Here is a 27,627-nt window from a genome sequence, read left to right as displayed (position 1 = left end):
TTCTCACCTCATTTTATAATAACTAGCCAGTCCTTGCTATGAATGACAAGGTAGGACAACTTACCAAAACAAAACATTTAGGGAGGAAGAAAGTGCAAATCTTGTCAAAGATCCCACGCCAGCATCTCACGATTTATTTAAATGTCATTCCCAGACGCACATGTGGGGTGAGCATACGCTCCTATTATTACATAGTAGCACATACTCCATACCCAGCAAGGATCTTCATATGACATATGGCCTCGTATCCTGAATCGGGGCAGGATCTCTCAAAGAGAACAGGAGGGAGAAGAAAACATTTACATTCTCTAACATGATCATAAGGAACTTGAGACAGATGAATGGAAAAACAACATCTTTGAACAATTATAATGAACAGAACGAGTCCCCCTCGTTCTGCTTGCTTTAAATAGCTGATCTCTGTAAACTTGAATACCAACCCTGGCAGATCGAGCAGTCTTCATTCCTTGATTTTCCGTACTGAATACCGTCCAATACTCGGCGGCGACGACAGGTGGCTACGTCAGCCGGGCCGTCGTCTGGCTGTGCCGCCCGGAGGGGCCCCGGATCAGATACTTCGGTAGTCAGAGCCCCGGGCTACAATGGCAGCGGCATCCCACTCCACGGAGAAGAACGAGATAGTTCCAAAAAACCCAAATATCACCATGACCAGGAGTTGCCAGTGAAGGAGAAGGTAGTTACTGTAGAAAAATGCCACAGCTGCGCAAATGGACTGAGACAGAACAAGACGAGTCAGAAAATGCACACAGATGGCCCCACGGCGCCACAAGAAGCCCACCACCCTCCGCCCCCCTGGCTTTCTTTCTGTGACCGGCGGCGCACCTGCCCTTCCTGCATCCAGATAGGACTTCATCCGTCACTAGCTCGCAAACACACACCACATACTCCCGCTGAGAGCTGCTACCAACCAAGTAGGCTGCAACCTGTCATTTAACGTAGTGTTTTGGGAGGCGCCTGGGTGGCTCCGTCGGTTAAGTGTCTGACTCTTGATTTTGGCTCAGGTCATGACACCAGGGCCGTGAGATCAAGCCCTGGGTCAGGCTTTGCGCTGAGTGTGGAGCCTGCCTAAGATTTTCTTTCTCTCCCTCTGCCCCCCTCTCTCTCAAAAAAAAAAAAAAAAAAAAAAAAGTATCTTGTGAGAAACTGAGTAATAAAATAATGTACATATGCAGCAGAAATATGCTTGTCTATATTACAAAGGAATTCGGGTATCTAAGGCAGGAAGCCTCTCACCTGAGCAGTAAGACCAGAGCGTAAAATGGGGCACCTGGGTGGCTCAGTCAGTTAAGCGTTCGAGTTTGGCTCAGGTCATGATCTCACAGTCTGTGAGTTCGAACCCTGCGTCGGGCTCTGCAGACAGCTCAGAGCCTGGGGCCTGTTTTGGATTCTGTGTCTTCCTCCCTCTCTCTCTGCCACTCCCCTGCTCATGCTCTCTCTCTTGCTCTCAAAATCAAACAAACAAGCAAACAAAACTTTAAAGACCAGAGTGTAAAATCTCTTAAATCACACTCCTCTCTGCCTCCTAATTCCAATCAGAAATACCTGACAGGCTGTCCCTGATTGTCATTTAAGAACCATTAAAAAAACAAGGTTGGAAGCACTAAACAAAAAAGGGGAGTCCACTCAAGGCCAGTGTGGAGAAGAGATTACCTGAACAAACTTGAAGATCGCGAAGGCTGGAGCGCTGTCTTCCGAGTAGAGAAACCCTAAGATGCTGAGCAGCTGGGTATTGAAGCAGCTGTCCCCAAGACCCAACAGGAAACTGCAGAAGATGGCGACCTCTTTGCTGCATGAAAGGAAAATGGATTCAGAATGAGCGTTCTGACCACACTTGCTGGAGCCATTTCAAGTGCAAAAGCCACTGCCCCACGAGAGCATCTCACTTTCAAGTTTTACGCACTATGGGACAAGAAGTAAATACCATGGTCCCCAAAGTAAGAATTTATGCTCAGACACGCTCAACTTCAGGGTCTGGCAAACGCTGGTCAATGAACTCTTTGGGAGCAAACACTGTGTTTGGGCAGGGCTGGCCTCGGATGGTGGATCTGGACCCAAAAGTCTACGTCTACAATGAATCGGAGTTGATGGCAATACAGTAAGAGCCTCAAAACGGACAAAACCAGCTATGCACGGACCGGACGGCCCACCCGGCTGGCCGATTACCCTTCTCCTCACCACTCTGCACCACTCAGAAAGCAGACACATAAAATCACATCAGGTACTTATAGGCTCTTTCACAGATCAAGAAAAACATTTAGGTGCGTTGGAAGGTTAAAACCGACCATTTCAAAAAGAACTTAGGATGCTTCCTATGAGCTCCTATTTAAACTAATTCTGGTTCAACATTTGACAGGTCACCTTATAAAGATAACAGATTTTCAGATCATGATTAACTTCTCCATTTTGTAAATATCTAGCCACCCGTGACCTGCCACCCTTCCTTGAATTACCAGAAAAACGACAGTCATTGCGTGCCTGGGTGGCTCAGCTGGTTCAGCGGCTGACTTTGGCTCAGGTCATGATCTCGCCGTTCGTGAGTTCAAGCCCCTCGTCGGGCTCTGTGCTGAGGGCTCAGAGCCCGGAGCCTGCCTCGACTTCTCTGTCTCCCTCTCTCTCTCTGCCCCTCCCCCACTTGCCCTCTGTCTCTCTCTCTCTCTCTCAGAAATAAACAAACATTAAGAAATAAAATCAAATGACAGTCACCATACCTGGATCTGATGTAAGCAGTACTATCCGTTCCTTCCACAGGAGCAATAGGGGCGTCCCCAGGCATGTTGAGAAATATCAAATAAAAAGCTATAAAATGCACCAGGATGCCCAACAACACAACTGGATTTCTACCAAAGCGATTACTCTTGCTCAGCAGGCCAAAGAGGCTTCCACCTACGGAGCCAATGACGTAGAGGACAGAAAAATTTAGTAAGTCAAAATTTTGATTCTTTGAAAAAAATCAACCGATAAACCAACAGCCCCGTTAATGAAGGGGTAAAGAAAGCGCGGATACTAAAAATAAAAAATAACCGTTGAAACAGAAGAAATTTTAAACGTCAGGACCGACTTCTAGGTCAGTGAGGTAACAGGGAGTAGATTTAACACCTGCCTAAAAAAATCCGAAGTAATAATCCTGAAGACACAAGCTATGAGGTGACGAAGGGGCAGTGACCTCTGAGATGGGGGAGGAAGCAAAGGAGGTGAACCCGGCTACTGCCCACCGGCTGGTCGAGAGAGAGGTTTAAGCTGGGCTGCAGGGAGGGGTGGGGAAGGCAGGTGGATCCCACAGCCTCCCCGAGAGGAGGAGACCAGAGCTCAGGGTCTGGGGATACATGGGTGGCAATGGAGCTCCAGAACAGGCTATCATTAGGGAAAGCTGCCCAGAGGGACAACTCCAGAGACCCACAGAGGGTCCCCCCTGAGTCTTCCCTAAGTGCCGATCAGCACGTAATGTGAGTAAATTAGCAGAGGCCCGCAAGAGAACCATCCAGGAGGGTTAGATGTATTAGCGCCCCGCCCTGGGCCAGGAATAGTGCCTCGTCCCCCCAGCCAGACGGGAAATCTTAGGACTCACAGGCACTGGGTGTGCACAGAAAGGTCTTCCCTCAGGAGCGAGGAATAATTAGCCCTCGTCTGAGCCCTGCTCTGGTCCTGTCCAACAAACCTTAAAAGCAAGCCCTGAAAAAGTCATACTCTTTCCAAGTAAACGAACTGTAGCCAAGAACAAAGCTCGAGAATATTCACGAGAATAAAAAAACAGGCAGCACCCCACAAGGTTAAGTTCACAGAGTCTGGTGTCCCCACCGTTCCCAAGCAAAGAGGCATGAAAATAGGACCCATCATGAGGAGAAAAAGCAGTCAGACGTGGCGTTGTTATACGACCCAGCAATTCCAGTCCTAGTTACATACCCCAGAGAATTGAAAGCGTTATGTTCACGCAAAAAGTATACATACATGTTCACGGCGGTATTATTTAGAACGGCCAAAAATGTGGAAACCCAGATGTCCATCGAACGATGAATGGATAAGTAAAATGTGATCTATCTATGCAATGAAGTATTATCTAGTGAGAAAAAAAGGATGGAATACCGATATGTGCTAGAATATGGAAGAACCTTGGAAACGTTCTGTGAAATGAAAGAAGCCAGACCCAAAACACCATACGTTTTATGATTCCATTTCCATGAAGTGTCCCGAATAAGCAAATGCATAGAGAAAGGGGATTAGTGGTTGCCTGGAGAAGGGCAATAAAAATGTTCTAAAGTTAGAGGGTAGTGATGTCTGTACACCCCTGTGAACATACTAGAAAATACTGCCCTGGATGCCTTAAGTGGGGGACATATATGGCATGTGAGTTATATCTCAAGAAAGTTGTGTAAAAAACAAAACAAAACCAAAAAACCAAAAAAACCACCCCAGAACCGTCACAGATACTAGGATGAGCAGAAACATGAGAACAATCCATAGAACTGTATTCCACACGTTCAAATACATCTAAATACCTGGTACTGTTCTAGGTGTGGGCAGCAAAGCAGGAAACAAAAAAACACTCAAGTCTGCTCTCTCCATAGCGTGATCCCCGTTGGCCATTCGAAGGGTCCTGTGTTTTTTTATGGTCTGTGTCTTTCCCCAAGGCCCTAAGTTTCACGTGGACAGGAAGTCTTTTATTCGTACAGCAGATGCACAGTTATCTGATGAATCTGGGAAGTTCCTCGTACGTGACAATGTCTGAGACACAGGTGAAGGTCTCAAACGACCTTTGCCCGATACGGAGTAGCCGCACTTGTGACGGGCACCAGGGAGCTGAAGGGAAGTGTTCAGCCCCTACACTGTACTCCTGAAACGAGTATGACACTGGATGTTAACTAACTGGAATTTGAAAATATATATAAAAAGAGGAATCCCTAGTGTGGCCCAGTAAAAACACACACTGGTCTTTGCCTTGTTCCCCCTTCCTCCCCGCTTCCTGGCACAGAGCTCCTAGAACCCTGTGGCTTTCCTCGGTGTCAGGCATGTTTTTCGTTTGCGCTCCCTCGTACCTCCCTTCTGACCGGACCAGAGCTTATGCGAATGAGTTGGTTCTTCAGGGGGTTTAGGGGTGGTGTAGCTAGCCGGCTTCAGGATGCCCGCTGGTTGCCAGAAGGACCAAGACTTGATCTGAGGGTTGGAATTTTCAGGGCCAGCCCCCCAGCTCAGGGCAGGTGAGGGGGGTTGGAGATCCAGTTCGATAGCCATCGGCCAATGATATCATCAACCCTGCCTCGCTGATGAAGTCATAAAAACCCCTCAACGACAGGTTTGGGAAAGCTAGCCTGGTTGGGTAGTGGACGCATCCACGTACTGAGAGGGTAATGTACCCTGACTCCATGGCGACCGAGGTTCCCACGCTCGGGACCCTCCTGGACTTTGCCCCATGTGCCTCCTCATCTGGCTGTTCATTTGTATCCTTTATAAAAAGCTTTCACAGTAAGTACATCATTTTCCTGGGGGCTCATGGGAACCTCCCAACTCATAGCCAAGTCAGACAGAAGTGCAGGTAGGTAGCCTGGGGATCTGGGACTTACAAGTGGCGTCTGAAGTGAGGGCGTCTTTGTGGGACCGAGCCCTCAGACCTGGGGAGTCGGACGCAAACTCTAGTACTTAAGAGTTAGAAGTGAATGATCTTGCCGGACATCCAGCTGGTGTCAGATTCAGAAGGACAAGAAAGTCAGGGATTCCGAGACATTTTCCCGAAGTGTCTTAAGAGAAGAAGCTGGGAGAGACTGCATGTGTTTTCCTATTTACGGTTCTGTGAATCACATGGCAACTGCCTCGTTTTAGAACAATGATAATAAAAAAACAAGGACATACCGATGTGAGTAGAACTAAGCAAGGAAACTAAAACACGAAGACAAGGAAGTGAATGAAATACACTTACAGTATCTCTGGTGACTACGACCAACGGGTTTAATGCGAAAACCCCCAGTTTTAAACCAACCTAAAATTTCTCCAATGCCAATGAAAATGCCAGAAAGTCCAATGAGGCTTTTCTCTTCTGTCCCAAATTTATTTACAGCACCAATACACGTTCCGTAGACACCAGAGAAGAAAGTCAATTCCAGACCTTTGGAGGAAAAAAATCAGATTTAGTTACACATCCACAACCTCCGTTTCCTGGTTTTCTCCGCGGCTGGTGGTATTTGAGCTATATACGTATACGATAAAGTTCCCTCGGGGGACGGGTGACTCCCCCGTAGATGCCACAGAGCTGATGCAACGGAATTAGATGTTTAATATTTATTCTATTTCTCCGAAAAAGATGTTTATACGTACAATGCATATAAAGGCAAAAGTAATCACTGGCACATTGCAGCATCTTTTTTTTTTTTTTAAAAACACGACAGCCCTTCCAAAAAAAAATTTTTTTTTAATGTTTTATGTTTGAGAGAGCGAGCGAGTGGGGGGAGGGGGAGAGAGAGAGAGAGGGAGACAGAAGATCCAAAGCAGGCTCTGTGCTGAGAGCGGCAAGTCTGAGGCAGAGCTTAGACCCATGAACTTCAAGACCACGACCTGAACCGAAGTCAGATGCTCAACCGACGGAGCCACCTAAGCGCCCCTAATGGCATTTTTTTAAAAGGAAACCGATTTCCTCATTCTTAAGACCTCAGAGCGCTCCATCTACTCTCAGGGTTAAGCCACAGAGCTCGTTCCATTTCATTAGAAAGTATACGGAATCTATACAAAGTTACAAGGATTTACCCATGATTATTTTCCGGAGTGCTCCATTTTGCCCTAAAATCACTGGTTGGGATGAACCGGTTTTCAACCCCTGTGTAGAATTCTCCCACACTGAATTTGGGCTGACCCTGTGATATGCTTTCACCAATGAGATGCAGTGAAAGGGGCACTGGGCTCGTGCCAGGCCGAAGCATTAAGAAAAGCCTGGTCTTGGGGCGCCTGGGTGGCGCAGTCGGTTAAGCGTCCGACTTCAGCCAGGTCACGATCTCGCGGTCCGTGAGTTCGAGCCCCGCGTCGGGCTCTGGGCTGATGGCTCAGAGCCTGGAGCCTGTTTCCGATTCTGTGTCTCCCTCTCTCTCTGCCCCTCCCCCGTTCATGCTCTGTCTCTCTCTGTCCCAAAAATAAATAAACGTTGAAAAAAAAAAAAAAAAAAATTTAAAAAAAAAAAAAAAAAAAAGAAAAGCCTGGTCCTGGGGTGCCTGGGTGGCTCAGTCAGTTAAGCGTCCGACTTCAGCTCAGGTCACGATCTCGCGGTTCTGTTCATGAGTTCAAGCCCTGCGTTGGGCTCTGTGCTAATAGCTCAGAGCCTGGAGCCTGCTTCAGATTCTGTGTCTCCCTTCCTCTCTCTCGCTCTCTCAAAATTAAAACATTTGGGGCGCCTGGGTGGCACAGTCGGTGAAGCGTCCGACTTCAGCCAGGTCACGATCTCGCGGTCCGTGAGTTCGAGCCCCGCGTCGGGCTCTGGGCTGATGGCTCAGAGCCTGGAGCCTGTTTCCGATTCTGTGTCTCCCTCTCTCTCTGCCCCTCCCCCGTTCATGCTCTGTCTCTCTCTGTCCCAAAAATAAATAAACGTTGAAAAAAAAAAAAAAAAAATTAAAAAAAAAAAAAAAAAAAAAGAAAAGCCTGGTCCTGGGGTGCCTGGGTGGCTCAGTCAGTTAAGCGTCCGACTTCAGCTCAGGTCACGATCTCGCGGTTCTGTTCATGAGTTCAAGCCCTGCGTTGGGCTCTGTGCTAATAGCTCAGAGCCTGGAGCCTGCTTCAGATTCTGTGTCTCCCTTCCTCTCTCTCGCTCTCTCAAAATTAAAACATTTGGGGCGCCTGGGTGGCGCAGTCGGTTAAGCGTCCGACTTCAGCCAGGTCACGATCTCGCGGTCCGTGAGTTCGAGCCCCGCCTCGGGCTCTGGGCTGACAGCTCAGAGCCTGGAGCCTGATTCCGATTCTGTGTCTCCCTCTCTCTCTGCCCCTCCCCTGTTCATGCTCTGTCTCTCTCTGTCTCAAAAAATAAATAAACGTTAAAAAAAAAATTATTTTTTAATAAAAACATTAAAAAACAAAAGACCATCAGTAGAACTATTCAGCTGAGCCCTGTCAGTGCACAGAACTGTGAGAATGAATAACACAGTGGTTGTTTTCGGTCCTCACTGGCATTATGCCGCAACAGAAAACCCAAACCCCGTCATGAAGCCCATTACCTGTATAAGCAGTTGTAATACTAAGAAGGAGCATCTCCCTGGTGACACACAACTTAAGAGACTTTCCTGTAAGAAAGAAAACAATTTAGGAGTACTTAACCAGATTTCACTTACTCAAACAAAAATTCTAAACCATTTACTCAACCCAAACACCCCTCACCGATAATGCCAGGAGACAAAAAACAGTGGGACAGGGGTGCCTGGGTGGCTCAGTCGATTAAGCATCCGACTTTGGCTCAGGTCTGATCTCACCATTTGCGGGTTCGAGCCCCGTCTCGGGCTCTGTGCTGACAGCTCAGAGCCTGGAGCCTGCTTCAGATTCTGTGTCTCCCTCTCTCTCTGACCCTCCCCCGCTCGCACTCTCTCTGTCTCTGTCTCTGTCTCTCTCTCTCTCTCAAAGATAAACACTAAAAAAAAAAAGTGGGACAGAGGTTAATGATTCAGATGCTTAAGGGATGAACTACATCTGCCCTCTAAATAAAATGTTCATTTCAGCTGCGTAAATACATTCTAGAGTTGTGTTTTCCCCCCCAACACTCTCCAGCTCGGATTTCAAAAAACAACACGAAACGGAGAAAACAAATAGAATCAAACAAAACGAGACTTATTTCAACGGACTTGACTGAAGGTTAGGCTGAGTCCACGGCTGGCAAAGCGCTAATGTACCCGAGGAATTATCGCAGAGCGGCTTGAAGACTGGACTAGATCAGGGAGGGCGCTTTCTGAGCAGACAGAGGCTGCGACACCATTTCCTGTGATTCTCAGTTCTCTAGATCTGAGGACTGAAACTTTAGTTCTTCGTGTTTGTTTACGACCACTTTAATGTCTGTCTTTATGCTGTTCAACGCAGTTGAAATCTGCAATGGAAAATGCATGTCTACAAACTGTGTATTTTTTTTTAATTTATTTATTGACAGAGAGGGAGAGAGCGAGAGAGACAGAGAGAGAAAACGACCAAGCAGGGGAGGGGCACAGAGACAGACAGAGAATCCCAAGCAGGCTCCACACTGCCAGCACGGAGCCCAACGCAGGGCTCAAACTCACGAACCGTGAGATCATGACCTGAGACAACACCAAGAGCCAGACCCTGAAGTGACTGAGCCACCCACCCCGGTGCCCCACACAAACTGTATTTTAGCCGTATTTTTGAACCTGCTCCCATTTCATAATTTAAGGCCAATGACCTAGAGTCTTCAACGAACAGTCAATCCAGATTTTAGTTCTCGCTCGACAGCTGACTACAAACGTGACACAAGACACGTACGCACGGTCCCGAATGTCACCACCTGCAGAAGAGGATACCGTTCTCTAATTTCACTAAAATATGGTGAGACTAATACAGTGAGACATTTCACCACTTGCATGTATTTCCAGGAAAACCACACCATCAGTATGACGTTTAAAACAGTTGTTTTCCTTTTTTTTAATGTTTTTCATTTTTTGAGAGAAAGAGACAGAGAGTGAGCGGGGGAGGGGCAGAGAGAGAGGGAGACACAGAATCCGAAGCGGGCTCCAGGCTCCTGGCTGTCAGCACAGAGCCCGACGTGGGGCTCGACCCCACGAACTGTGAGATCATGACCTGAGCTGAAGTCAGACACTTAACCTACTGAGCCTCCCAGGTACCCCTAAAACAATTATTTTTTTCTAAGTTTATTCATCTATTTTGAGAGAGACAGAGACAGCGTGAGCAGGGGAGGGGCAGAGAGAGGGGGGGAGAGAGAGAATCCCAAGCAGGCTCCACGCTGTCAGCACAGGACCTGACATGGGGCTTGAATTCACAAACTGTGGGATCATGACCTGAGCCACAACAGGGAGCTCGACGCTTCATCGACTGAGCCACCCAGGTGCCCCAAAACAATCATTTTTAATAAAAAATAATTATGTTGGCCAAGCACGTTCGTTTCTGAAAGATCGGAAGATTTAACAAAAAGCAATTTTAAAACATAATCCAGAATAATACTATAACAGCAGCTACGTGTCATTACGCATTTGTCCCAACCCGTAAGAGGTACAACTTCCAGAAGCACGCCCCCGTGTGAGCTGTGGATTCAGGAGGATGACTGCGTGTGATCGCAGGTTCATCAACTACGCCACTCGGGTGGGGGAGGCTGCGCACAAGACGGGGGGAGGGGGGTGGGCTATGGGAACTTTCCTCAGTTTTGCTGTGAACCTAAAACGGCTCTGAAAAATGAAGTCTACGAACAATAACAACAACAACACATCATCTATCTACAGAAATAGACACACCGATCCTAAAATTCACATGGCAATTCCAGGGGCTCACAACAGCCAACACCATCTTGAAACGGAACAAAGCTGGAGGGCTCACGCTTCCCAACTTCAAAGCTTGACAGTAATCAGTGGATTACTGGCGTCAGATCAGACACGTATGTCTAGAAATAAACTCTGCCGTATACAGTCAATGGGTTTTCTTTTTTTTTTTTTTTAACGTTTATTTATTTATTTATTTATTTATTTTTTTGAGACAGAGAGAGGCAGAGCATGAACGGGGGAGGGTCAGAGAGAGAGGGAGACACAAATCGGAAGCAGGCTCCAGGCTCTGGGCCATCATCAGCCCAGAGCCCGACGCGGGGCTCGAACTCACGGACCGCGAGATCGTGACCTGAGCTGAAGTCAGACGCTTAACCGACTGAGCCACCCAGGCGCCCCAGTCAATGGGTTTTCAACAAGGGCGCCGATACGATTCAATGCGGAAGAACCGTCTTTTCAGCAGGACAACCACGTGGTCCCATGCAGAATGAAGTTGGACTCATCCCTCACAACACACCCGACAATGAACTCAGAATGGACCTTCTGAGCTACAAGTAAGAGCTACAAGTATAAAACCCTTAGAAGAAAACACAGGAGCAAATCTTTGTGACCCAGGGGTCAGGCAAAACCTTCTGAGGACACCAAAGACACACGCAAAAGGTAACACAGATAAGTCAGCCTACGTCAAAAATGTAGGGCTCTTGTGGTTTAAGAGACACCATCAGAAAACGAAAAATCAATCGAAGGAATGGGAGAAAATACTGGCAAATCACATATATATGAGATTTTTTATACGGAATATATAAAGAGTTCTTACAACTCAACAATTATAAAATGACACTCCAATTAAAAGCTGGGAAAAGGACCCGAGTAGACGGTTCTCCAGAGACGTGATGCAAATGACCCGCAAGCATGTGAAAATATGCTCCACGTCCTTAGCCACTAGGGAAATGCAAATCAAACCCACAAGATGACACTTCGCACCCACTTGGACAGCTGTCAACAGAAAGATAGTAACTCAAGGACGTGCAGAAACCAGAAGCCTCAGACACTGCCGGTGGGAACGTAAAATGGTGCAGCCGCGAGAGAAAACATCTGCTGGTTCCTCAGAAGGCTGAACACAGCGACCACGGGAGCGAGCAACCCAACTCCTACCAAGTGCGTGCACGGAGATGTGCAGATGAACGTCCATGCGAGAACCTGGACACGAATGTTCACAGCAGCGTGACTCGTGCCGCCTACGAAGTACAAACAGCCCGTTGTTTATAACGCGCTAGAACACGGGCGAGCCTCGACACCATGACGCTGAGAGCCAGGTCACGAAAGAGCGCACACAGCATGGTTCTATTTGTACAACGGAATGTCCAGGAGAGGCGAAGCTCGAGATGGAAAGTGGATTAATGGATGCCTAGGGTAAGGGATGGGGGGAGTGGGGAGGAAAAGGAAGTGACTGCTAATGGGTACAGAAATTCCTTCTGGGGTGGACAGGTTCTATAACCGTCTGTGGTTAGAGGTGCACAACTCTAGAAAGATACTAAATAGGACTGAATTGTACCCTTTAAGTGGCCGATCATATAGTGTGTGAATTATAGCTCAATAAAGCTATTCTATTAAGGAAAAAACCCCACAATCTAAACAATGGGTCTCCGTCCGGACTTAAAAGTTTTTTTTAATAAAAACAAATTTTACGGGGCGCCTGGGTGGCTCAGTCGGTTGAGCGTCCGACTTTGGCTCAGGTCATGATCTCACGGTTTGTGAGTTCGAGCCCCGCGTCGGGCTCTGTGCTGACAGTTCAGAGCCTGGAGCCTGCTTCGGATGCTGTGTCTCCCTCTCTCTGCTCCTCCCCCACTCATGCTGGCTCTCTCTTAAAACTAAATAAAGCTTAAAAAAAAAGTTAAAAAAAACACAAATTTTACTGTATATAAATATATATAGTATATGTATATAGTATGTAGTGTGTATATATATATATATATATATATATATATATATATATACACACACACACACATACACTATTTCTAAGTTTGTTTTCACATAAGAGAGCAAATATTTCCTAACATGCATCAAGATCATTTTTATGGCTAGGATAATCCGTCATATAGATGTACAAAATGACGCCTTGTAGTTGAACATTTAAATCACTTACATATATCTTAGTAATTAAATCTTGACAAAAATGCTTAGTTATTTCCTGAGGATAATCTTATTCGTGGAATTGCTGGGGTAAAGGTACAAACATTTCTGAGGCTTCAAATTGCTCTGCAGAAAATAATACGAACGGGGGCGCCTGGGTGGCTCAGTTGGTTAAGCAACCGACTTCAGCTCAGGTCATGACTTTGAGCCCTGCGTCGGGCTCTGTGCTGTGAGCTCGGAGCCTGAAGCCTGCTTCGGATTGTCTCCCCCTCTCTCTACCCGTCCCCTGCTCATGCTCTGTGTCTCTCTGTCTCTCGATAATAAATAAATGTTAAAGAAAAAAAAATTTAAAGAAAATAATACGAATGTGTATTCCCATCAGCAGCATGGTCTTATGCGTGTTAAGTACTCACCATCCATAATACAGACGATTATTATTTTTATCTTTTGAAATTTGATGGAAAACTTTCTTTTTTGATGGAACACTTTTAAATTTGCATTTCTTATACTTAAACAAATATTTTCCCTGCCATTTTAACTCCGTTAGGTTGTTCTGATACACTGAAGTTTTACACTTTAAGCAACTTTAAAAGGGCATTCTTTTCCCTTATTGTCTGAATGACCTGTTTAAAAGGCATTGCTCGGGGCGCCTGGGTGGCGCAGTCGGTTAAGCGTCCGACTTCAGCCAGGTCACGATCTCGCGGTCCGTGAGTTCGAGCCCCGCGTCAGGCTCTGGGTTGATGGCTCAGAGCCTGGAGCCTGTTTCCGATTCTGTGTCTCCCTCTCTCTCTGACCCTCCCCTGTTCATACTCTGTCTCTCTCTGTCCCAAAAATAAATAAACATTGAAAGAAAAAAAAAATTTAAAAAAAAAAAAAAAGGCATTGCTCTACCCAGTTAGTCTCTTCAATTACTTTTGTAGTTTCATTTTTACATCGAATCCACCTGGAACGTTAGGATATATAAAGTTTGAGTCTATATTTTTCTACACTGTCTGCTCCCTAACTTCGCTTAAGAGTTTCTTTTATTGTATTTATTGTATTGTGGACATGGGCCTCATTCTAGACTTTAGTTCTACTGCTCCTTTTACTCCAAAGTTTTCAAATGAATTCACAGATTTTAACATTTATTAGGGAAAGTCCTTTTTAATTTTTTTTTTACTTTTAGAAAGAGCGAGCAAGCATGAGTGGGGAAGAGGGGAGAGGAAGGAGGAGGGAGAGAGAGACAGAGAGAGACAGAGAGAGAGACAGAGAGAGAGAGAGAGAGAGAGAGAGAGAGAATCTTTAACAGGCTCCACGCTCAGCACAGAGCCCAACGCGGGGCTCGATCCCACCAACCCTGGGATCATGGCCTGAGCCCAAAGCAAGAGTTGGGACGCTCACCCAGGCGCCCGTTAAATCCTTTTCAAAAATTCTCTTGGCTATTCTCAGACATTTTTGCTTCCAGAGGGACTTCAGGATTGTTTTCTCAAGACCAAGAAATAAATTTTTAAAAATTTCAATGAAGTGTTCCAGAATCCCATTAAACATACACGTCCAGCTGAGGAACGAAGTGCTTTTTAGATGAACAGAAACCGTTTCTGCCCCCCATTCATCACAGCATCAACTGAAGGCATCTGATGAGTAAACAACGGATGACAGATGACTTAAAGCTTGGACACTCTTCTTCTTTCTGTGCTCTCTGGCTCCCGCGCCACCTCGTTGCCTCCCGCTGCTCCCCACGGCCCAGGAACCGGCTCCTCAAACCGCCTGCCCTGTAGCACCTTTCTGGCTGCCCCTCCTTTCTCCCCAAACTAGACGGCACAACATCCCATCAGTCCTGAACCCTGCTCAGGTTCCATGGAACCAACTAGTTCCATGACGAAACCGTGTGGTCCTAATCGCGTGAGCGCCTCATTTTACAAACAGGCTGAGGCAAAGTCTGTACATCCGGGAGAGACATCTTGAATCTGGTGTCAACAGGCAGCCAGGGAGAGGGGGGCTGCATCGAGCCTCGCCCAAGGCTGGACGGAACATCCCATAAGCCTGAAGATCACCCAGGCAAGCCCCTTTCCCTCGACTCCGTGGCTCGCCAAGTTAGCCATAGGGGGCTTTCTGGGCCCCGGATCACAAGAAGGGAGTATCTATGAGGGGGCTCGCTAAAACATATTAAATGCCATCATCAATGGTTCAGTTGCGACTTCTGTGGGTTTAGCTTGAGTCCTTTCCCCTCCGGCCGCTCTGATCAATGGTGGCGCTCGTGACAGACAAGTTTCTAGGTCTGCAAAGCTGAGAGCCAGACCTCTGACTGCAGTGACCTCCCATCCTGCTGGGGGACAGGCAGGCTACATCCTTTCTAATTATAATGGGTAGCCCGAGTTGTAATTACGAACGCATTCCCGAAATGTAAGAAATACGTACAATAAAAGCCTGATTAAACAGCCTTAACGATAATATGCCATACATTCAAAGCTCAGAATACCACACCCCACAAGCCCTTCCTAGAAAAGGAGACTACAGGAATTGCTGGCTAAAAGCTGGGTGCTTTCGGTCATCTGACTTAGGCCATGGCCGATTCGACCAAGAATTTGCACCCTGGCCCGAGGCAACCTGTCGGCTGGCCACAAGCACAGAAGAGCCAAAGGCCCAGGGTCCTCACTGAAACAACGTGGCCCCCAAAGGCTGCTCCCTTCTAGACGGCGTCAGACTCTCCTTGGGAGACAAAGAGGCTGCGAGGGCTCCGGGCAGAAGCAAAGGACTGGCCCGCATCAGGCCTTATCAGAATCGGAAGCCGCGTCTGCCGCTTTCTGAAGGAGGCACAAGATGACCGTTATGGGAATCACTGGCTTTGCCGGTCACGCCCTCTGGGCTCCGATCCCAGCTCGGCCACGTCCTAGCTACTTGACCTGGGGTAAATCATTTCTCTGAGCCTCGGTTTCCTCTTCCATCAAATGGAGAGAATGACAGGCATGCGCTGTATGATACAGAACCGTCGTGAGGAAGGACACGACGTGAACACGGAGGGAGGCCTGGCCGGGAAGAGCCCTCCGCGGAGGAGCACGACCGCGCCGACAGACTCGGTTGAGGGGACGGCCCGTGCGTCCTCGCCTCCTGGCGTGGAGCTCCGGCCCCCGAGCTCTCTGGCCCTCCCCATGCCACCCCTGCAGGGCCCCGTCCACCCCGCCCCCCCCCCCCCCCATCCTGTTCCAGAGGCACTGGCTGAGAAGACTAGCACGCTCCGGGGCGGCATACCTGGAGACACGGAAACACTGGGGGATCGTCAGTCCAAAGTTAGCAGGGGGGAGGGGGGAAGGCAAATGTCGCAGTTGTCCCCGAACAGCTCTGGCATTTCAGACCCAGTGTTTTCTAATACTTACTAAACGCGTCTACTGCCTTTGCCATGGTGTTCTGGGCAGACCTGAAAACATAAAAACAAGAGATCAAAGTGATTTCCCCTGAAAGATGTAACGGGAACAAAACAGCGATCGCGTTTTCACCGACGTTTGTCACAACACCGTCCTCTCCGAGGTCTGGCAGATATTTCCGTTGCCGCACAATATGGGACCCTGTCCTCGCTGCAGAGGACGAGGGGAGAGCGTCCAAACCCGATTCTCTCATGCTAAATTTGTGGCTCACATCCACACACGTCCTGTTCAGAAAGGATACTTCAGGCGGGACAGAAGTCTCCCCACCCTATTTTCAACGTTTATTTATTTTTGGGACAGAGAGAGACAGAGCATGAACGGGGGAGGGGCAGAGAGAGAGGGAGACACAGAATCGGAAACAGGCTCCAGGCTCTGAGCCATCAGCCCAGAGCCCGACGCGGGGCTCGAACTCACGGACCGCGAGATCGTGACCTGGCTGAAGTCGGACGCCTAACCGACTGCGCCACCCAGGCGCCCCACCCCCACCCTATTTTCATACTGTAAAAACAACTAGTAAAAATTCAATTTTCCTCCACTCTTTGTTATTTTTTTAATGTTTATTTTTGAGAGAGAGAGAGAGGGGGACAGGGAAGGAGAGAAAGAGCACAAGCAGGGGAGGAGCAGAGAGAGAGGGAGACACAGAATCCGAAGCAGGTTCCAGGCTCAGAGCTGTCAGCACAGGGCCCAACATGGGGCTTGAACCCAGAAACCATGAGATCATGACCTGAAGCGTCCAAAGTCGGAAGCTTAACCGACTGAGCCACCCGGGTGCCCCCACTCTGACTACTTTAATTTTTTTTTTTTTTTTACGTTTGTTTATTTTTGATAGAGACAGAGCACAAGTGGGGGAGGGGCAGAGAGAGAAGGAGACAACAGAATCCGAAGCAGGCTCCAGGCTCCGAGCTGTCAGCACAGAGCTCAACACGGCGTTCCAACTCAGGAGCCATGAGATCACGACCTGAGCCGAAGTCAGACGCTTAACTGAGTTGCCCAGGTGCCCCATACTTCTCTGGCACCTTTAAATAATAATATATTTTTAAAGTTTTAATTTATTCATTTTGAGAGAAAGTGCGAGCAGAGGAGGGGCAGAGAGAGAGGGACAGAGCGAGAATCCCAAGCAGGCTGCTCCACACTGTCAGTGCAGAGCCCGATGTAGGGCTCAAACCCACGAGCCGTGAGACCATGACCTGAGCCAAAGTCGGCCACTTAACCGACTGAGCCACCAGGCACCCCTTTAAATAACATTACTTACAAAAAAAAAAAAAAAAAGAAGAAACCTCATGGAGATCCAGTTGACTTCTAGAAACGAATACTGACACAAAAAAGGTAGTCTGTTCTAACGGACAGGAAAACCTTTTTCACCATAAAAACGCGTGCCTTGCCTGGAGGCAAATACTCTTCAGATTCCAAATAACTGATAGGATGCTCGTAGATGGATAGGCTCGGATGTAGGATTTTAGTATTTTACATTTCAGTACCCAAATAAGTAGGAACTGATTTATATACTCTCTAGCCTGTTACAATACAAGCGAGCCAGCCAGCACTCGGGTGCAAATCAATGACCTATTAAAGGAAGCCATTTCTAGTAGAATTCTGAAATAAGACGAACCCCAGGTCCTGCAAGGAACGGAGCGGGCAGAGTACGATCACTGCTAACCCCTCTCAAACCCTTCAACACCTTCCCTTCTCATGCCCAGCCTACCTCTTTAAGGTCCTGACTTTGAAGAGTAGCAGAACGGGTCACCCCAAAACATGCCGCTTTGGTACACTGATTATGTCGAGCGGTAGGCACGAGAAAAACAGCACATGGGGGGGTCAGGCTTTCTTGGAACTTCCCTCATCTGCCTAAAGACAGATCCTCTAGAAGGAACCCAAATGTTATAAATCACCTCCGGAAGTTTCATCACATAGGGAAGATGGACTCTTGTCACCAGAGGGGAGACCAGACATGGACAGCCTGTCACAAACTATGTCTCCCATCTATTCTTGCGAGGGTCCACTCATCCTTCCGAGAAATCATTTACTCTCCCCTAAGACACCTCTATCCTCCTCCCCTTTCCCGATTTAGACGGGTATTTAATGCCTAAATTCTGAGCCATCCTGGGAAATCACTCATTTTCCCCTGGGGTTTCTTCATGTATACACGAACCATACGTGTGAATAAGTTTCTGATTGCTTTTTTCCCCTCGTTCATCTTTTATTACAGGGGTCTCAGCTAAGAACACGAAAGAGTGGAGGGAAAATGGTTTTTCGTCCCTACGTCTTAAATGTTACCTTCTCAGCCTTCTCTGGCAACTCCACCTACAATTTTACGTGTATGTCGTATCAATTACATACACGTAACTACTATATCCTAGATTTGCGAGGCATCCCCGCCCCCCCACCTCAAGCCCATGCTTCTGTAGCCTGCTCTGTCTTAGATTTCTATTTTCTCATCCTGGATTGCTAAGAGCTACAGGATTCTCTGGGAGGAGGGTGATAAAAACGTTCTAACATTGGTTGTGAACCTCGAGATCATGACCTGAGCCGAAGTCAGACACTTAACCGATGGAGCCCCCCAGGCGCCCCTCCTTCAGTGGCTTCCAATCGCACCCAGAAAAGAACCCGCACTCCTGTCGCAGCTTCCCAGAACGGAATCCCTGCCTGCCGCAGACACTCCTACCTCTACTCCCTCCCCGGGCTGACTCCCACGGGCCTCCCTGCAGCCCTGGCACCCACCACACCCCTGTCTACCACCTGGTCTTGGCAATCAGTGGCCATCAGCTGATCGTCCCTCCTCCCCGGTCAGGCCGCAGGGAGCCACCCAGCTCCCCACCCCCCAATCCCCCTTTCACTGCCTCCTTAGCATTTCCTTTGCGGTTTTACACACATGGAGTCTACACCCCCTCTAAAATGAAGTCCCTCCAGACCAGGGACTTCTCGGTCTTGTTCGCTGCGGTATCCCTCAGGTTGAGAGGGGGGCTGGCAGAGAGTCCGTGCTGTTTATAGACTAGAGACAAGGAAGCTTCAAGTTGGGGAGACGCTTCAGGAAGAGAAAATGCTAAAAAGGCTGATCGGCACTCCTCAGTACTGTGCCTTATCAGTTACACGATCCTCCATCGGGGAAGTTCCCTAGAAAAAGGGAGGGGATTCTTTTTGTCTGCACAGCACACACAGCTGACATTTGCTAAAAGAACAGGTGTTCAATTTTCACTGAATCTGTGGTGTTCACGTTCATAGAATCTCCAACATCTATCAGTCTATGCTTGGTATGTACATATACAGTTTACGTTATACGTACACGTTACATGTATACGTACATATATACACATACACACGCATAAATACACGTGTTCAAACCAAGGTCACGCCTCTCTTTTGCTTTAAACAAACAGTGAAATTTTGAGTGCTTAATGAACCGATGACTGGAGAGGTTTAGGCCTTTGGGGGATTAACAAGGCAGCACAGAACGCCCCGTGCAAACGTTCTAACAATACAGGAAGAGCGATAAGGCAATCTTCACAATTTACTGACTCACACACAAAGCAAAACGAGCCTGGCAAAGATTTCTCATTTCCTTCTCCTCCAACCTGGATGGTACCTGCAGAGAGACTGTCTGTGATGTTTTAGTTTTACTTATAACTGAAATATGCTCAAGTTAATTTACAGTTTGTAGAAAAACACAAGGCCATTTACTTGTTTCCCCACTGGGACCACCCTGGGGAAGAACACCTACCTGTATGGGTTAGCACAAAACCAGGCACCTCACGTAAGAGACTGGGTGTGACCAACTGTTGATGGCCCTGCCACTCACATGTGCCACAGGAATGGGGGAATTTTAGGGGTTGGACCACGCAAACCGTAACTGAGGGCAAAAACTGTCTCCAATGTAACTTGATAAGGCTGTTATCTTTGCACATTAAAACACACGGGACACCGGCTGAACTGAAGGAGGAAACAGACCCAGAGGAACTAAGGGGATTACTGCTACTGTCCAGGGTCATATAACTTGTCAGCCGCAACCTGGGATCGGGCTCCAATCCCCTGTAGGCTCTCCCCCTCCCTCTTCTGCCTCTCCCTTCCTTCTCCTCTTCCCTTCCTCCTCCCCAGAGCTACCCTTTATCTTCATTCTCTTGGCTTTAAAACTCTTTCCTCAGGGCACCTGGCTGGCTCAGTCAGTACAGCCTGCAACTCTTGATCTCAGGATCTCAGGGTCATGAGTTTGAGCCCCACATTGGGCATGGAGCCTACTTAAAAAAATAAATAAATACAAATACAAATAAAACTTTTTCCTCATGTCTGCCCAATGTTGGATTATCAGTTAGGACTATGAAAAGGTGACTAATCCCAAAACTAGCTCTACTCAAAATATATTTTTGGGGCACCTGGGCGGCTCAGTCAGTTAAGTGCCTGACTTTGGCTCAGGTCACGATCTCACGGTTTGTGAGTTCGAGCCCCATGTAGGGCTCTGTGCTGACAGCTCGGAGCCTGGAGCCTGCTTCAGATTCTGTGTCTCCCTCTCACTCTGCTACTCCCCTGCTCACGCTCTGTCTCTCTCTCTGTCTCTCTCAAAAATAAATAAATATTGGGGCGCCTGGGTGGCTCAGTTGGTTAAGTGTCCGACTTCGGCCCAGGTCATGATCTCACAGTTTGTGAGTTTGAACCCCACGTCGGGCTCTGTGCTGACAGCTTGGAGCCAGGGGCCTGCTTTGGATTCTGTGTCTCCTTCTCTCTCTGCCCCTTCCCTGCTTGCGCTCTGTCTCTCTCTCTCTCTTAAAAATAAACATTAATAGGGGCGCCTGGGTGGCGCAGTCGGTTAAGTGTCCGACTTCAGCCAGGTCACGATCTCGCGGTCTGTGAGTTCGAGCCCCACGTCGGGCTCTGGGCTGATGGCTCGGAGCCTGGAGCCTGTTTCCGATTCTGTGTCTCCCTCTCTCTCTGCCCCTCCCCCGTTCATGCTCTGTCTCTCTCTGTCCCAAAAATAAATAAACGTTGAAAAAAAAAAAATAAAAAAAAAAAATAAACATTAATAGGGGTGCCTGGGTGGCTCAGTCAGTTAAGCGTCCGACTTCGGCTCAGGTCATGATCTCGCGGTTTGTGAGTTTGAGCCCCATGTCGGGCTCTGTGCTGACAGCTCGGAGCCTGGAGCCTGCTTCGGATTATGTGTCTCTCTCTCTCTCTCTCTCTGCCCCTCCCCCGCTTGTGCTCTGTCTCTCAAAAATGAATAAATGCTAAAAAAAAAAAATTAAAAAAATAAACATTTATATATACATGTATACGTACACACGTTTTTGTTTTTTTCTAGATAGAAAGGAACATGCCAACTTCTTACTCGTTGACTTCCAGGTCCTGGTCATCAGAAGACTCATCTTCTCCCAGGACATTTTCAGACTCTGGTTGCCGAATGAGGAAGAAAAGAACTGTCCCCACCAGGCTAATCACTGTCAGGGCAATAAACACTGTCCTTCGGTCACTCTCTGGAGAAAAAAAAAGAAGAAAGCAGATAGCACCAACCGCGCACAACTTCAGAGTCCACATTGCGTTCAGAAGCTGTTTATGACCATCCAAACATTTCCTCGTTAAATGTTTACTTTACCGCGTTAGTGAAAATCTCAAATAAAGAACTAAATAGAATACCTCCACCTTTGTCTTTCAGTTAAAGGAATACCAATAAGCCAAAAGAAAAACGGCACAAGAATCTTAATCATACTCTGTAGCCAAGGAAGCGTACAAAAGTCTAACATTATGGTCATACACAGCATAACCTTCTGTACCTTGAGATGCTGCTTGAGGCACAGGCCACGCACTAAAATCCTGGCTTAATACAAGGAAAAAAAGTTACTAACAGGTAAAATCTGAGAGGACTTCAGGCAGCATGGTTCACTGCCACGATATGAAAATGGATACTTTGTGGATCTATCATCCTTCGAACATGTCTGAATAAAGCAAAGTGAATAAACAAACCTGATATTTGAGTTTTCCCTTGCCAAGCAAAATATATGTAGAGATTTCCAAAGAACAAGCTGGGGGAAGAAAAGGGAGAAGAAGATGTTGAGGACTTATTTCCATATTTACAGTTTTTAAAGCAATGTTTCCATTATTTGTTAAAAAGAGGAGGGGGGGGACATATATAATTTTAAAAGTAGCTACCTGCCTGGATCATTATCGACGCCACCTTGACCCTTTTCTGAAAACTGTCACTGACCCAGATGGAATTCAGTCTCCTCCCACGTGACAGTAACCTGATTCAGAACCACCCTACAAAGACTTGACTCGCTCTGAAACATGTGATTTATTGGCACTCTGGAAAGGACTATGTGGAAGCAGGCTTATGCTACTTCTCAAATCCTGTATTTTAAAGAAGCTCCAAAAAAAAAAAAAAAAAAAAATCCAAGATTTAGTCACCTGCATCTAATCAGATGCTTTACTTAACATACTTTCCCGGAAAAGAACCTTTCGCTTACACTCCGGTTTCTTAACATACACCCCCCTTACACTAAACATCTGCATTTCGTGAAACCTTACCAACACCCCAATTTTGGGTGATAGCCATGAGGGTAAATCCTCAGGACAGATTCCATGATAAAATGACTGTTTTTGCTTTCTACTTAGGAAATATATAACATGCTGTATGTTGCTCAGTGTTGATATAATTGGACTCACTTTTGAAGTTTTTTAAATAAAACGTATTTATTTTTCAGTAACTCTACACCCAACGTGGGACTTGAACTCACAACCCTGAGATCAAGAGTTGCATGCTCTGCTGACTGAGCCAGCCAGGCGCCCTTCACTTTTGAATTTTAACATACTTGTTAATAGCTATCAGGTGTAGCTCAGTGGGAAGGCCATGGTCTTTGGCATCCAGATAAGGATGGCTTAAATCAGATCAGTTACTGCACTTTTAAGCCTCTGTTTTCTCATCTGTAGAACAGACATAATACTTTCTAGTGTCATGAGGTGGTAAAGATTACTGAAATTTAGTCATGAAGCCAACAGTCCCTGCCTGAAATATAGCAGGCGCTAAATACGTTATGGTTAGTATTATTTTCTATTTACTCATCATGAATTACAATGAGGTAGGTCCATGCGTTTTATGTAATTCCGTAAAATTTTAAATTTGAATCATATGCAGCTACAAACTCAAGTCATGTAACACGGAAGATCTGAATTTTCAATACAACAAAGATCTAAAAAATGGTGTGGCAAAATAATTAAAGGAAAGATTAAGCTCCAGAAGGATTATTACCTAGATTGTAAGAGTGCCCAGAAAATTCCACTGTTTCTCCCAATAGTGTGCTCATCTGAATTTATTGTCAGGCAATTTCCTTGTGCCGTCCAAAGCACTAAAATTCAAACCAAAAGGTTATCAAGAGAATGTAATCACTTAGCTTTACATACTAAACACATGATACTCTTAGATAAATTCCAGAAGACAGAGAAAATAAGCATCAAGATGCTTACCAGCAGCTGCAATCCCAATGAAGACAGAGGCTGTGTAGAAGGACCATGGGAAAGGCTGGATAAAAACGGCAATGTACATGCTAAAATATAACAGGTCAATGTATTACAGTCAAACAATACCTCAAATAGAATGCCAATTATGCCTTCTAGGAATCAATTTTGAGGATTCTCTCTCTCTCTCTTTTAATTCAACCTGTAAAGGACTTCTCCAGTGTTGGGAAAAAAGGGACAAACGTGACCTACTCACTTTTTTTTTTTTTTTTTTGTCTTTTAATTTTTGAGAGAGAAAGAGACAGAATGTGAACAGGGGAAGGGCAGAGAGAGAGAGGGAGGCACAGACTCTGAAGCAGGCTCCAGGCTCTGAGCTGTCAGCACAGAGCCCGATGTGGGGCTAGAACCCACAAACCGTGAGATCATGACCCAAGCCGAAATCAGACACAACCAACTGAGCCACCCAGGCGCCCCGTGACCTACTCATTCTTAATTTACTGTTTCAAGTTTGTAAGATCAGACACTTGAACGAAGGTTTGCAATCGGCCTCTGCCAATTGCTTAGCGCATGCTGGGACTGTAGTTCTACAACCCAGAAAAAAAGCTTAGTTCTTTCATTTGAACGAGATCTCTTTCACAGAAAGAGATTTTTGGATACTATTTTTATTAATAGTAAAACAAAAGGAAATATGCACATGTCCCAGGACATTTAAACAACATGGTATCCCAGGGCATCAAGGAGAGAACCAAATCCCTAAAATACTGCCTGTATTCTATGTAATCCAAGTGGGCAGATTCTTTTTTTTTTTTTTTTAAGATCTTTTTTTTTAATTTAAGTAATCTCTACACCCAGAGCGGGGCCTGAACTCACAAGCCCGAGATCAAGAGTTGCACGTCCACCGACTGAGCCAGTCGGGCGCCCCCAATTCGGCACATTCTTGTCAAATATTTCCTACGTGTTTGAAAGGTGCTGAAGGTGTTTGGGTGATATGAAAGAAAATCATACTACTCACCTGTAAAATAAACCACTTGCAAACATAGAGAGCTGAGGTCCTACAATGGCAACCACTGATGGTGTAATCAAATTTGAAGCTGAGAACACTCCATAAATAATTGCCATGCTGTGCACATAACACATAAAAGGAAAAAACAAAACCCTTGAATCGCTGTCTCAAAAATGCACTTTTTCAAATCTACTTAAAGTGTATGGGTTTTTTTTTTTTTGACATAAGCATTCATTTCTTTAGAGTTAATAATAATTCTCTCATTAAGCTGCATCTCATAATACAGTTTTCACTTATGCAAAATCTTGGGAGTCTCATCAAATTTCTCTTGGGATCAGCTTGCCCTGGACAGTAGTTTTTAATGCCCTGGTAAATTCTAATAAAAGCTAGCAGCATGCCAAGTGTTTTCCATGTTTTCTTTACTAAACCTGACAGCTCTGTGAGGACAGTATTATTATTACCCTCATTTTACAGAAAAGAAGACCGTAACACAAGGGGGTTAAGTTACTTGCCAAAAGTCCAGCTGGATAGCTGGTGAATGGTTGGAGCCAAGACGCCATCCCTGGTAAGCTCAGTCCAGAAGCCCTAGTCAACAGTCTGCTCTACACACTTAGCTTACAACTTCTGGCAACAGCATAAAATTTCGCTGTTATATAAATAACAAGCACCGAGTTATCGTTTGCTTAAACTGGAACTTATTTAACTCAATCTAATGGCCTCACTTGAACATCATTCAGCTACCGGAGACCCGGCCCTAGTACGTGTGTCTTGCAGCAAAGTACGACTGAAACCATTTTGAGGGTCCTCAACTCATTTACTAGCCTCTATTCATAAACCCAAAGTAAATTACTCTTTGGCTTCCATGAACCTCAAACAGCAAGCGTTCTTTGGAATGTACACGAAGACAGAGCGCTACAAAAAAAACTAGGGTATTATTAACCACTGAGAAAAATGGACATTAACATTGCTTTAGTCTCAAATATCATACAGAAGATCCGTTTAGGATAGACAATAAAGAACCAAATAATAAGAGTTATGGGGGAAGGGGGTGTTGGTCATCACCTTAGAGTTAATTACAGAGAAATTAAGAAACCCGTATGCGGTTATATCCACGTATGCGTTACATTCCCCGCTTGGATCACAATGAAGGTCTTTTCATTTTTTTGTAAAATCGGGACTAAACACCTGAACAGAAATTTAAAAGCTCCTGATGGCAGCACGTTAATCATTATGAAATTACAAAAACAGGAGGACCAAATGTTTCAAGAGTCGTATAAAACATCCTCCGTTTAGGATTGAGAAGACATAATTAACGACAATACTTGAGTGTTTATTAAGTGCCAGGCACTGTGCCAAGAGCTTTACACGCGTCATCTGAGCAAGGAGATTGGGCTCACAGACAGAAGTAACTTGCCTAACATAAGGCAGTGATTAAGTCATGAAACCAGGATCTCAGACCTAGTATGAAATTCTACATGAAACCTAGACTCGTCACCTTTATCCTATTATGTTCTCCCAAACAGCCCAGGGGCAGAGAAAAAGCAATCACTACCAATTCAATCACAACGTTACTGCAGGAGATTCTAAGATTCAGGTAACTGCCGTAGTATATAAAATATAGCCGATCGCACGGTACAGTACCTGGTATATCCACTGCCGTGAAAATCTGTGCTATTTAAGCTCCTGATGACAGTTTGCTGTGTGGAAGATAAAGCTAATCAATGAAAACACTTTGCAGTCTCCCTCCCCATCCCCACCAAAGTTTGTGTCCAAGAACTGAGAACGAAGTACTCAGTAAAATAAAATTCGGGATGCACCATGCCTGAATACTGAAAGTCAACTATGAGAGATGAGAAGGACTGCAAAACAGGAAAAGGCAAACCGATGACAGGGAAGGGGGCAAAGAGCAGCTGTAACTATGCCTTAGTACTAGTACCGGTAGTAGTACCAAGTATTCTCCCAGTACTAATGCAAACCTTAATACAGACAAGAAATAACAGGTCAACACACACAGACCCCAAGTCAGATCAGAGGAAGACCATACTGTTTAACACCCCGTCCCGATACCCTATTATTAGCAAGAAATGTCTGACACATCAAATTAAACTTAAGCATAAAAACGAGGAAGGGTAGGGCAGAAAAATAAAAGGTGCCGTTTAAGCGCGCTGTCCGATGTAATTAACATTTATCATCATCTTTGGAACGCGTTTATGGTGGGCACTTCAAAAGAGGGAGAACAGATGCCGACTCACCGCCACATTTCCACAAGTTTGAAAGGCGGTGAACATAAACATAAAGGCAATTCCTAAAATAATAATGTTGAAAAGCTTTTTGGATTCCGGGGACATTTTGGCTCAACTCTGCCAGAGGTCAGCAGCGGCCCAGGGCGGTCGGCTCTCCTCGGGGCGAACCCAATGACGATCCTGGGGAAGGAAATGAGGCGGTGAGAAGAGCGGACGGATCCAGGAGCAAGGCTGCCGAGCTGTCAACTTCAGTTCTCGGATCAGAATCCCCGGCCGAGGGTGAAGTTGTCCCCACGGGCAATCAGGACATTCCTAGAGTCCGATCCGAGTATGGACGAGCCCAACACTCGGAGAAGTGCCAACAACGTCGCTGCTCCAGGTTGAGGGGCCCGCGAGGGGGATTAGAGGGCCACGGCCGAGGTGCAGCGGCCGGCGCGGCCCCGCCCGCCCGGCCCTGACTCACCTCGGGCCACGCGACCCGGTCACCTGACCGCAGCCTCGGCGCCGGCCGCTCGGCCCGCTGGGAAATGTAGTCCTGCGCGGCCCGAGACGGGTAGGGCGCGCCGGGAAGGGAGCGGGGCCGAGTCCGCGCGCCCCAGCGGAGGAGGGGCTACAAAGCGGAACCCGGCGGAGGAGTCGGGAACTGTGGGAGGGAGCCCGGGGGGCGACGGGGCCGGGTCTGAGAAGGCTGGAGACAGCGGGGCAAACGGGGGCGGGGGGAGAGTCCCCCCTCTCCGAGAGAGGCGAGAACGTTCCGCGGGGGCCGGAGCAGAAAAGCTGCGCGGAGCTCGGATACGGGCATGAAAAGGAGGCGGAGCCTAGAACGGGAGCGCTTCCTGCCCCAGCTGCGGGAGAGCGCCCGTCCGGCCTCGCTGCCGGAAAGAGCGTTTCGCGGGCTTTCCAACCGCTCGCCAATTCCGCTCCCCCCTCCCAGCAACAGT

General features: G+C 46.9%; 1 protein-coding gene across 3 annotated transcripts; it reads right to left on the bottom strand.

Annotated features, from left to right (window-relative positions):
- Positions 1-104: 104 nt before the first annotated feature.
- MFSD11 (major facilitator superfamily domain containing 11) lies at positions 105-27,568 on the bottom strand. Of its 3 annotated transcripts, XM_045489729.1 has the most exons (14): positions 27,150-27,568; positions 26,696-26,866; positions 26,085-26,140; positions 24,453-24,560; positions 23,450-23,529; positions 23,235-23,331; positions 21,953-22,011; positions 21,321-21,465; positions 15,962-16,002; positions 8,202-8,267; positions 5,990-6,115; positions 2,730-2,904; positions 1,672-1,807; positions 105-733 (listed from the first exon to the last, which is right to left on the bottom strand). In XM_045489729.1, the coding sequence occupies exons 2-14, from the start codon at positions 26,789-26,791 to the stop codon at positions 569-571; spliced, it is 1,350 nt and encodes a 449-aa protein (XP_045345685.1). In that variant the 5' UTR covers positions 26,792-26,866; positions 27,150-27,568; the 3' UTR covers positions 105-568. The 3 variants fall into 3 exon arrangements, with proteins under 3 accessions (XP_045345685.1, XP_045345684.1, XP_045345686.1); XM_045489728.1 differs by having other exon boundaries at positions 26,696-27,169; XM_045489730.1 differs by lacking the exons at positions 24,453-24,560; positions 26,085-26,140; positions 27,150-27,568 and having other exon boundaries at positions 26,696-27,143.
- Positions 27,569-27,627: the final 59 nt, after the last annotated feature.

This window comes from Leopardus geoffroyi, chromosome E1, assembly GCF_018350155.1.
Source record: "Leopardus geoffroyi isolate Oge1 chromosome E1, O.geoffroyi_Oge1_pat1.0, whole genome shotgun sequence".
Lineage (NCBI taxonomy): Eukaryota > Metazoa > Chordata > Mammalia > Carnivora > Felidae > Leopardus > Leopardus geoffroyi.
The sequence above is the reverse complement of the archived record's forward strand: the minus strand, read 5'-3'. Positions and strand labels throughout refer to the sequence as shown.

Excerpts from the sequence above, each read along its gene's own strand:
- MFSD11 (XM_045489729.1), bottom strand. The coding sequence starts at position 26,791 with ATGTCCCCGGAATCCAAAAAGCTTTTCAACATTATTATTTTAGGAATT. Across the intron at positions 23,530-24,452 it reads GCAAGTGGTTTATTTTACAG|CATGTACATTGCCGTTTTTA; the intron begins GTGAGTAGTATG and ends GTTATATTTTAG. Across the intron at positions 21,466-21,952 it reads AGGGAAAACTCAAATATCAG|AGAGTGACCGAAGGACAGTG; the intron begins GTTTGTTTATTC and ends TTTTTTCTCCAG.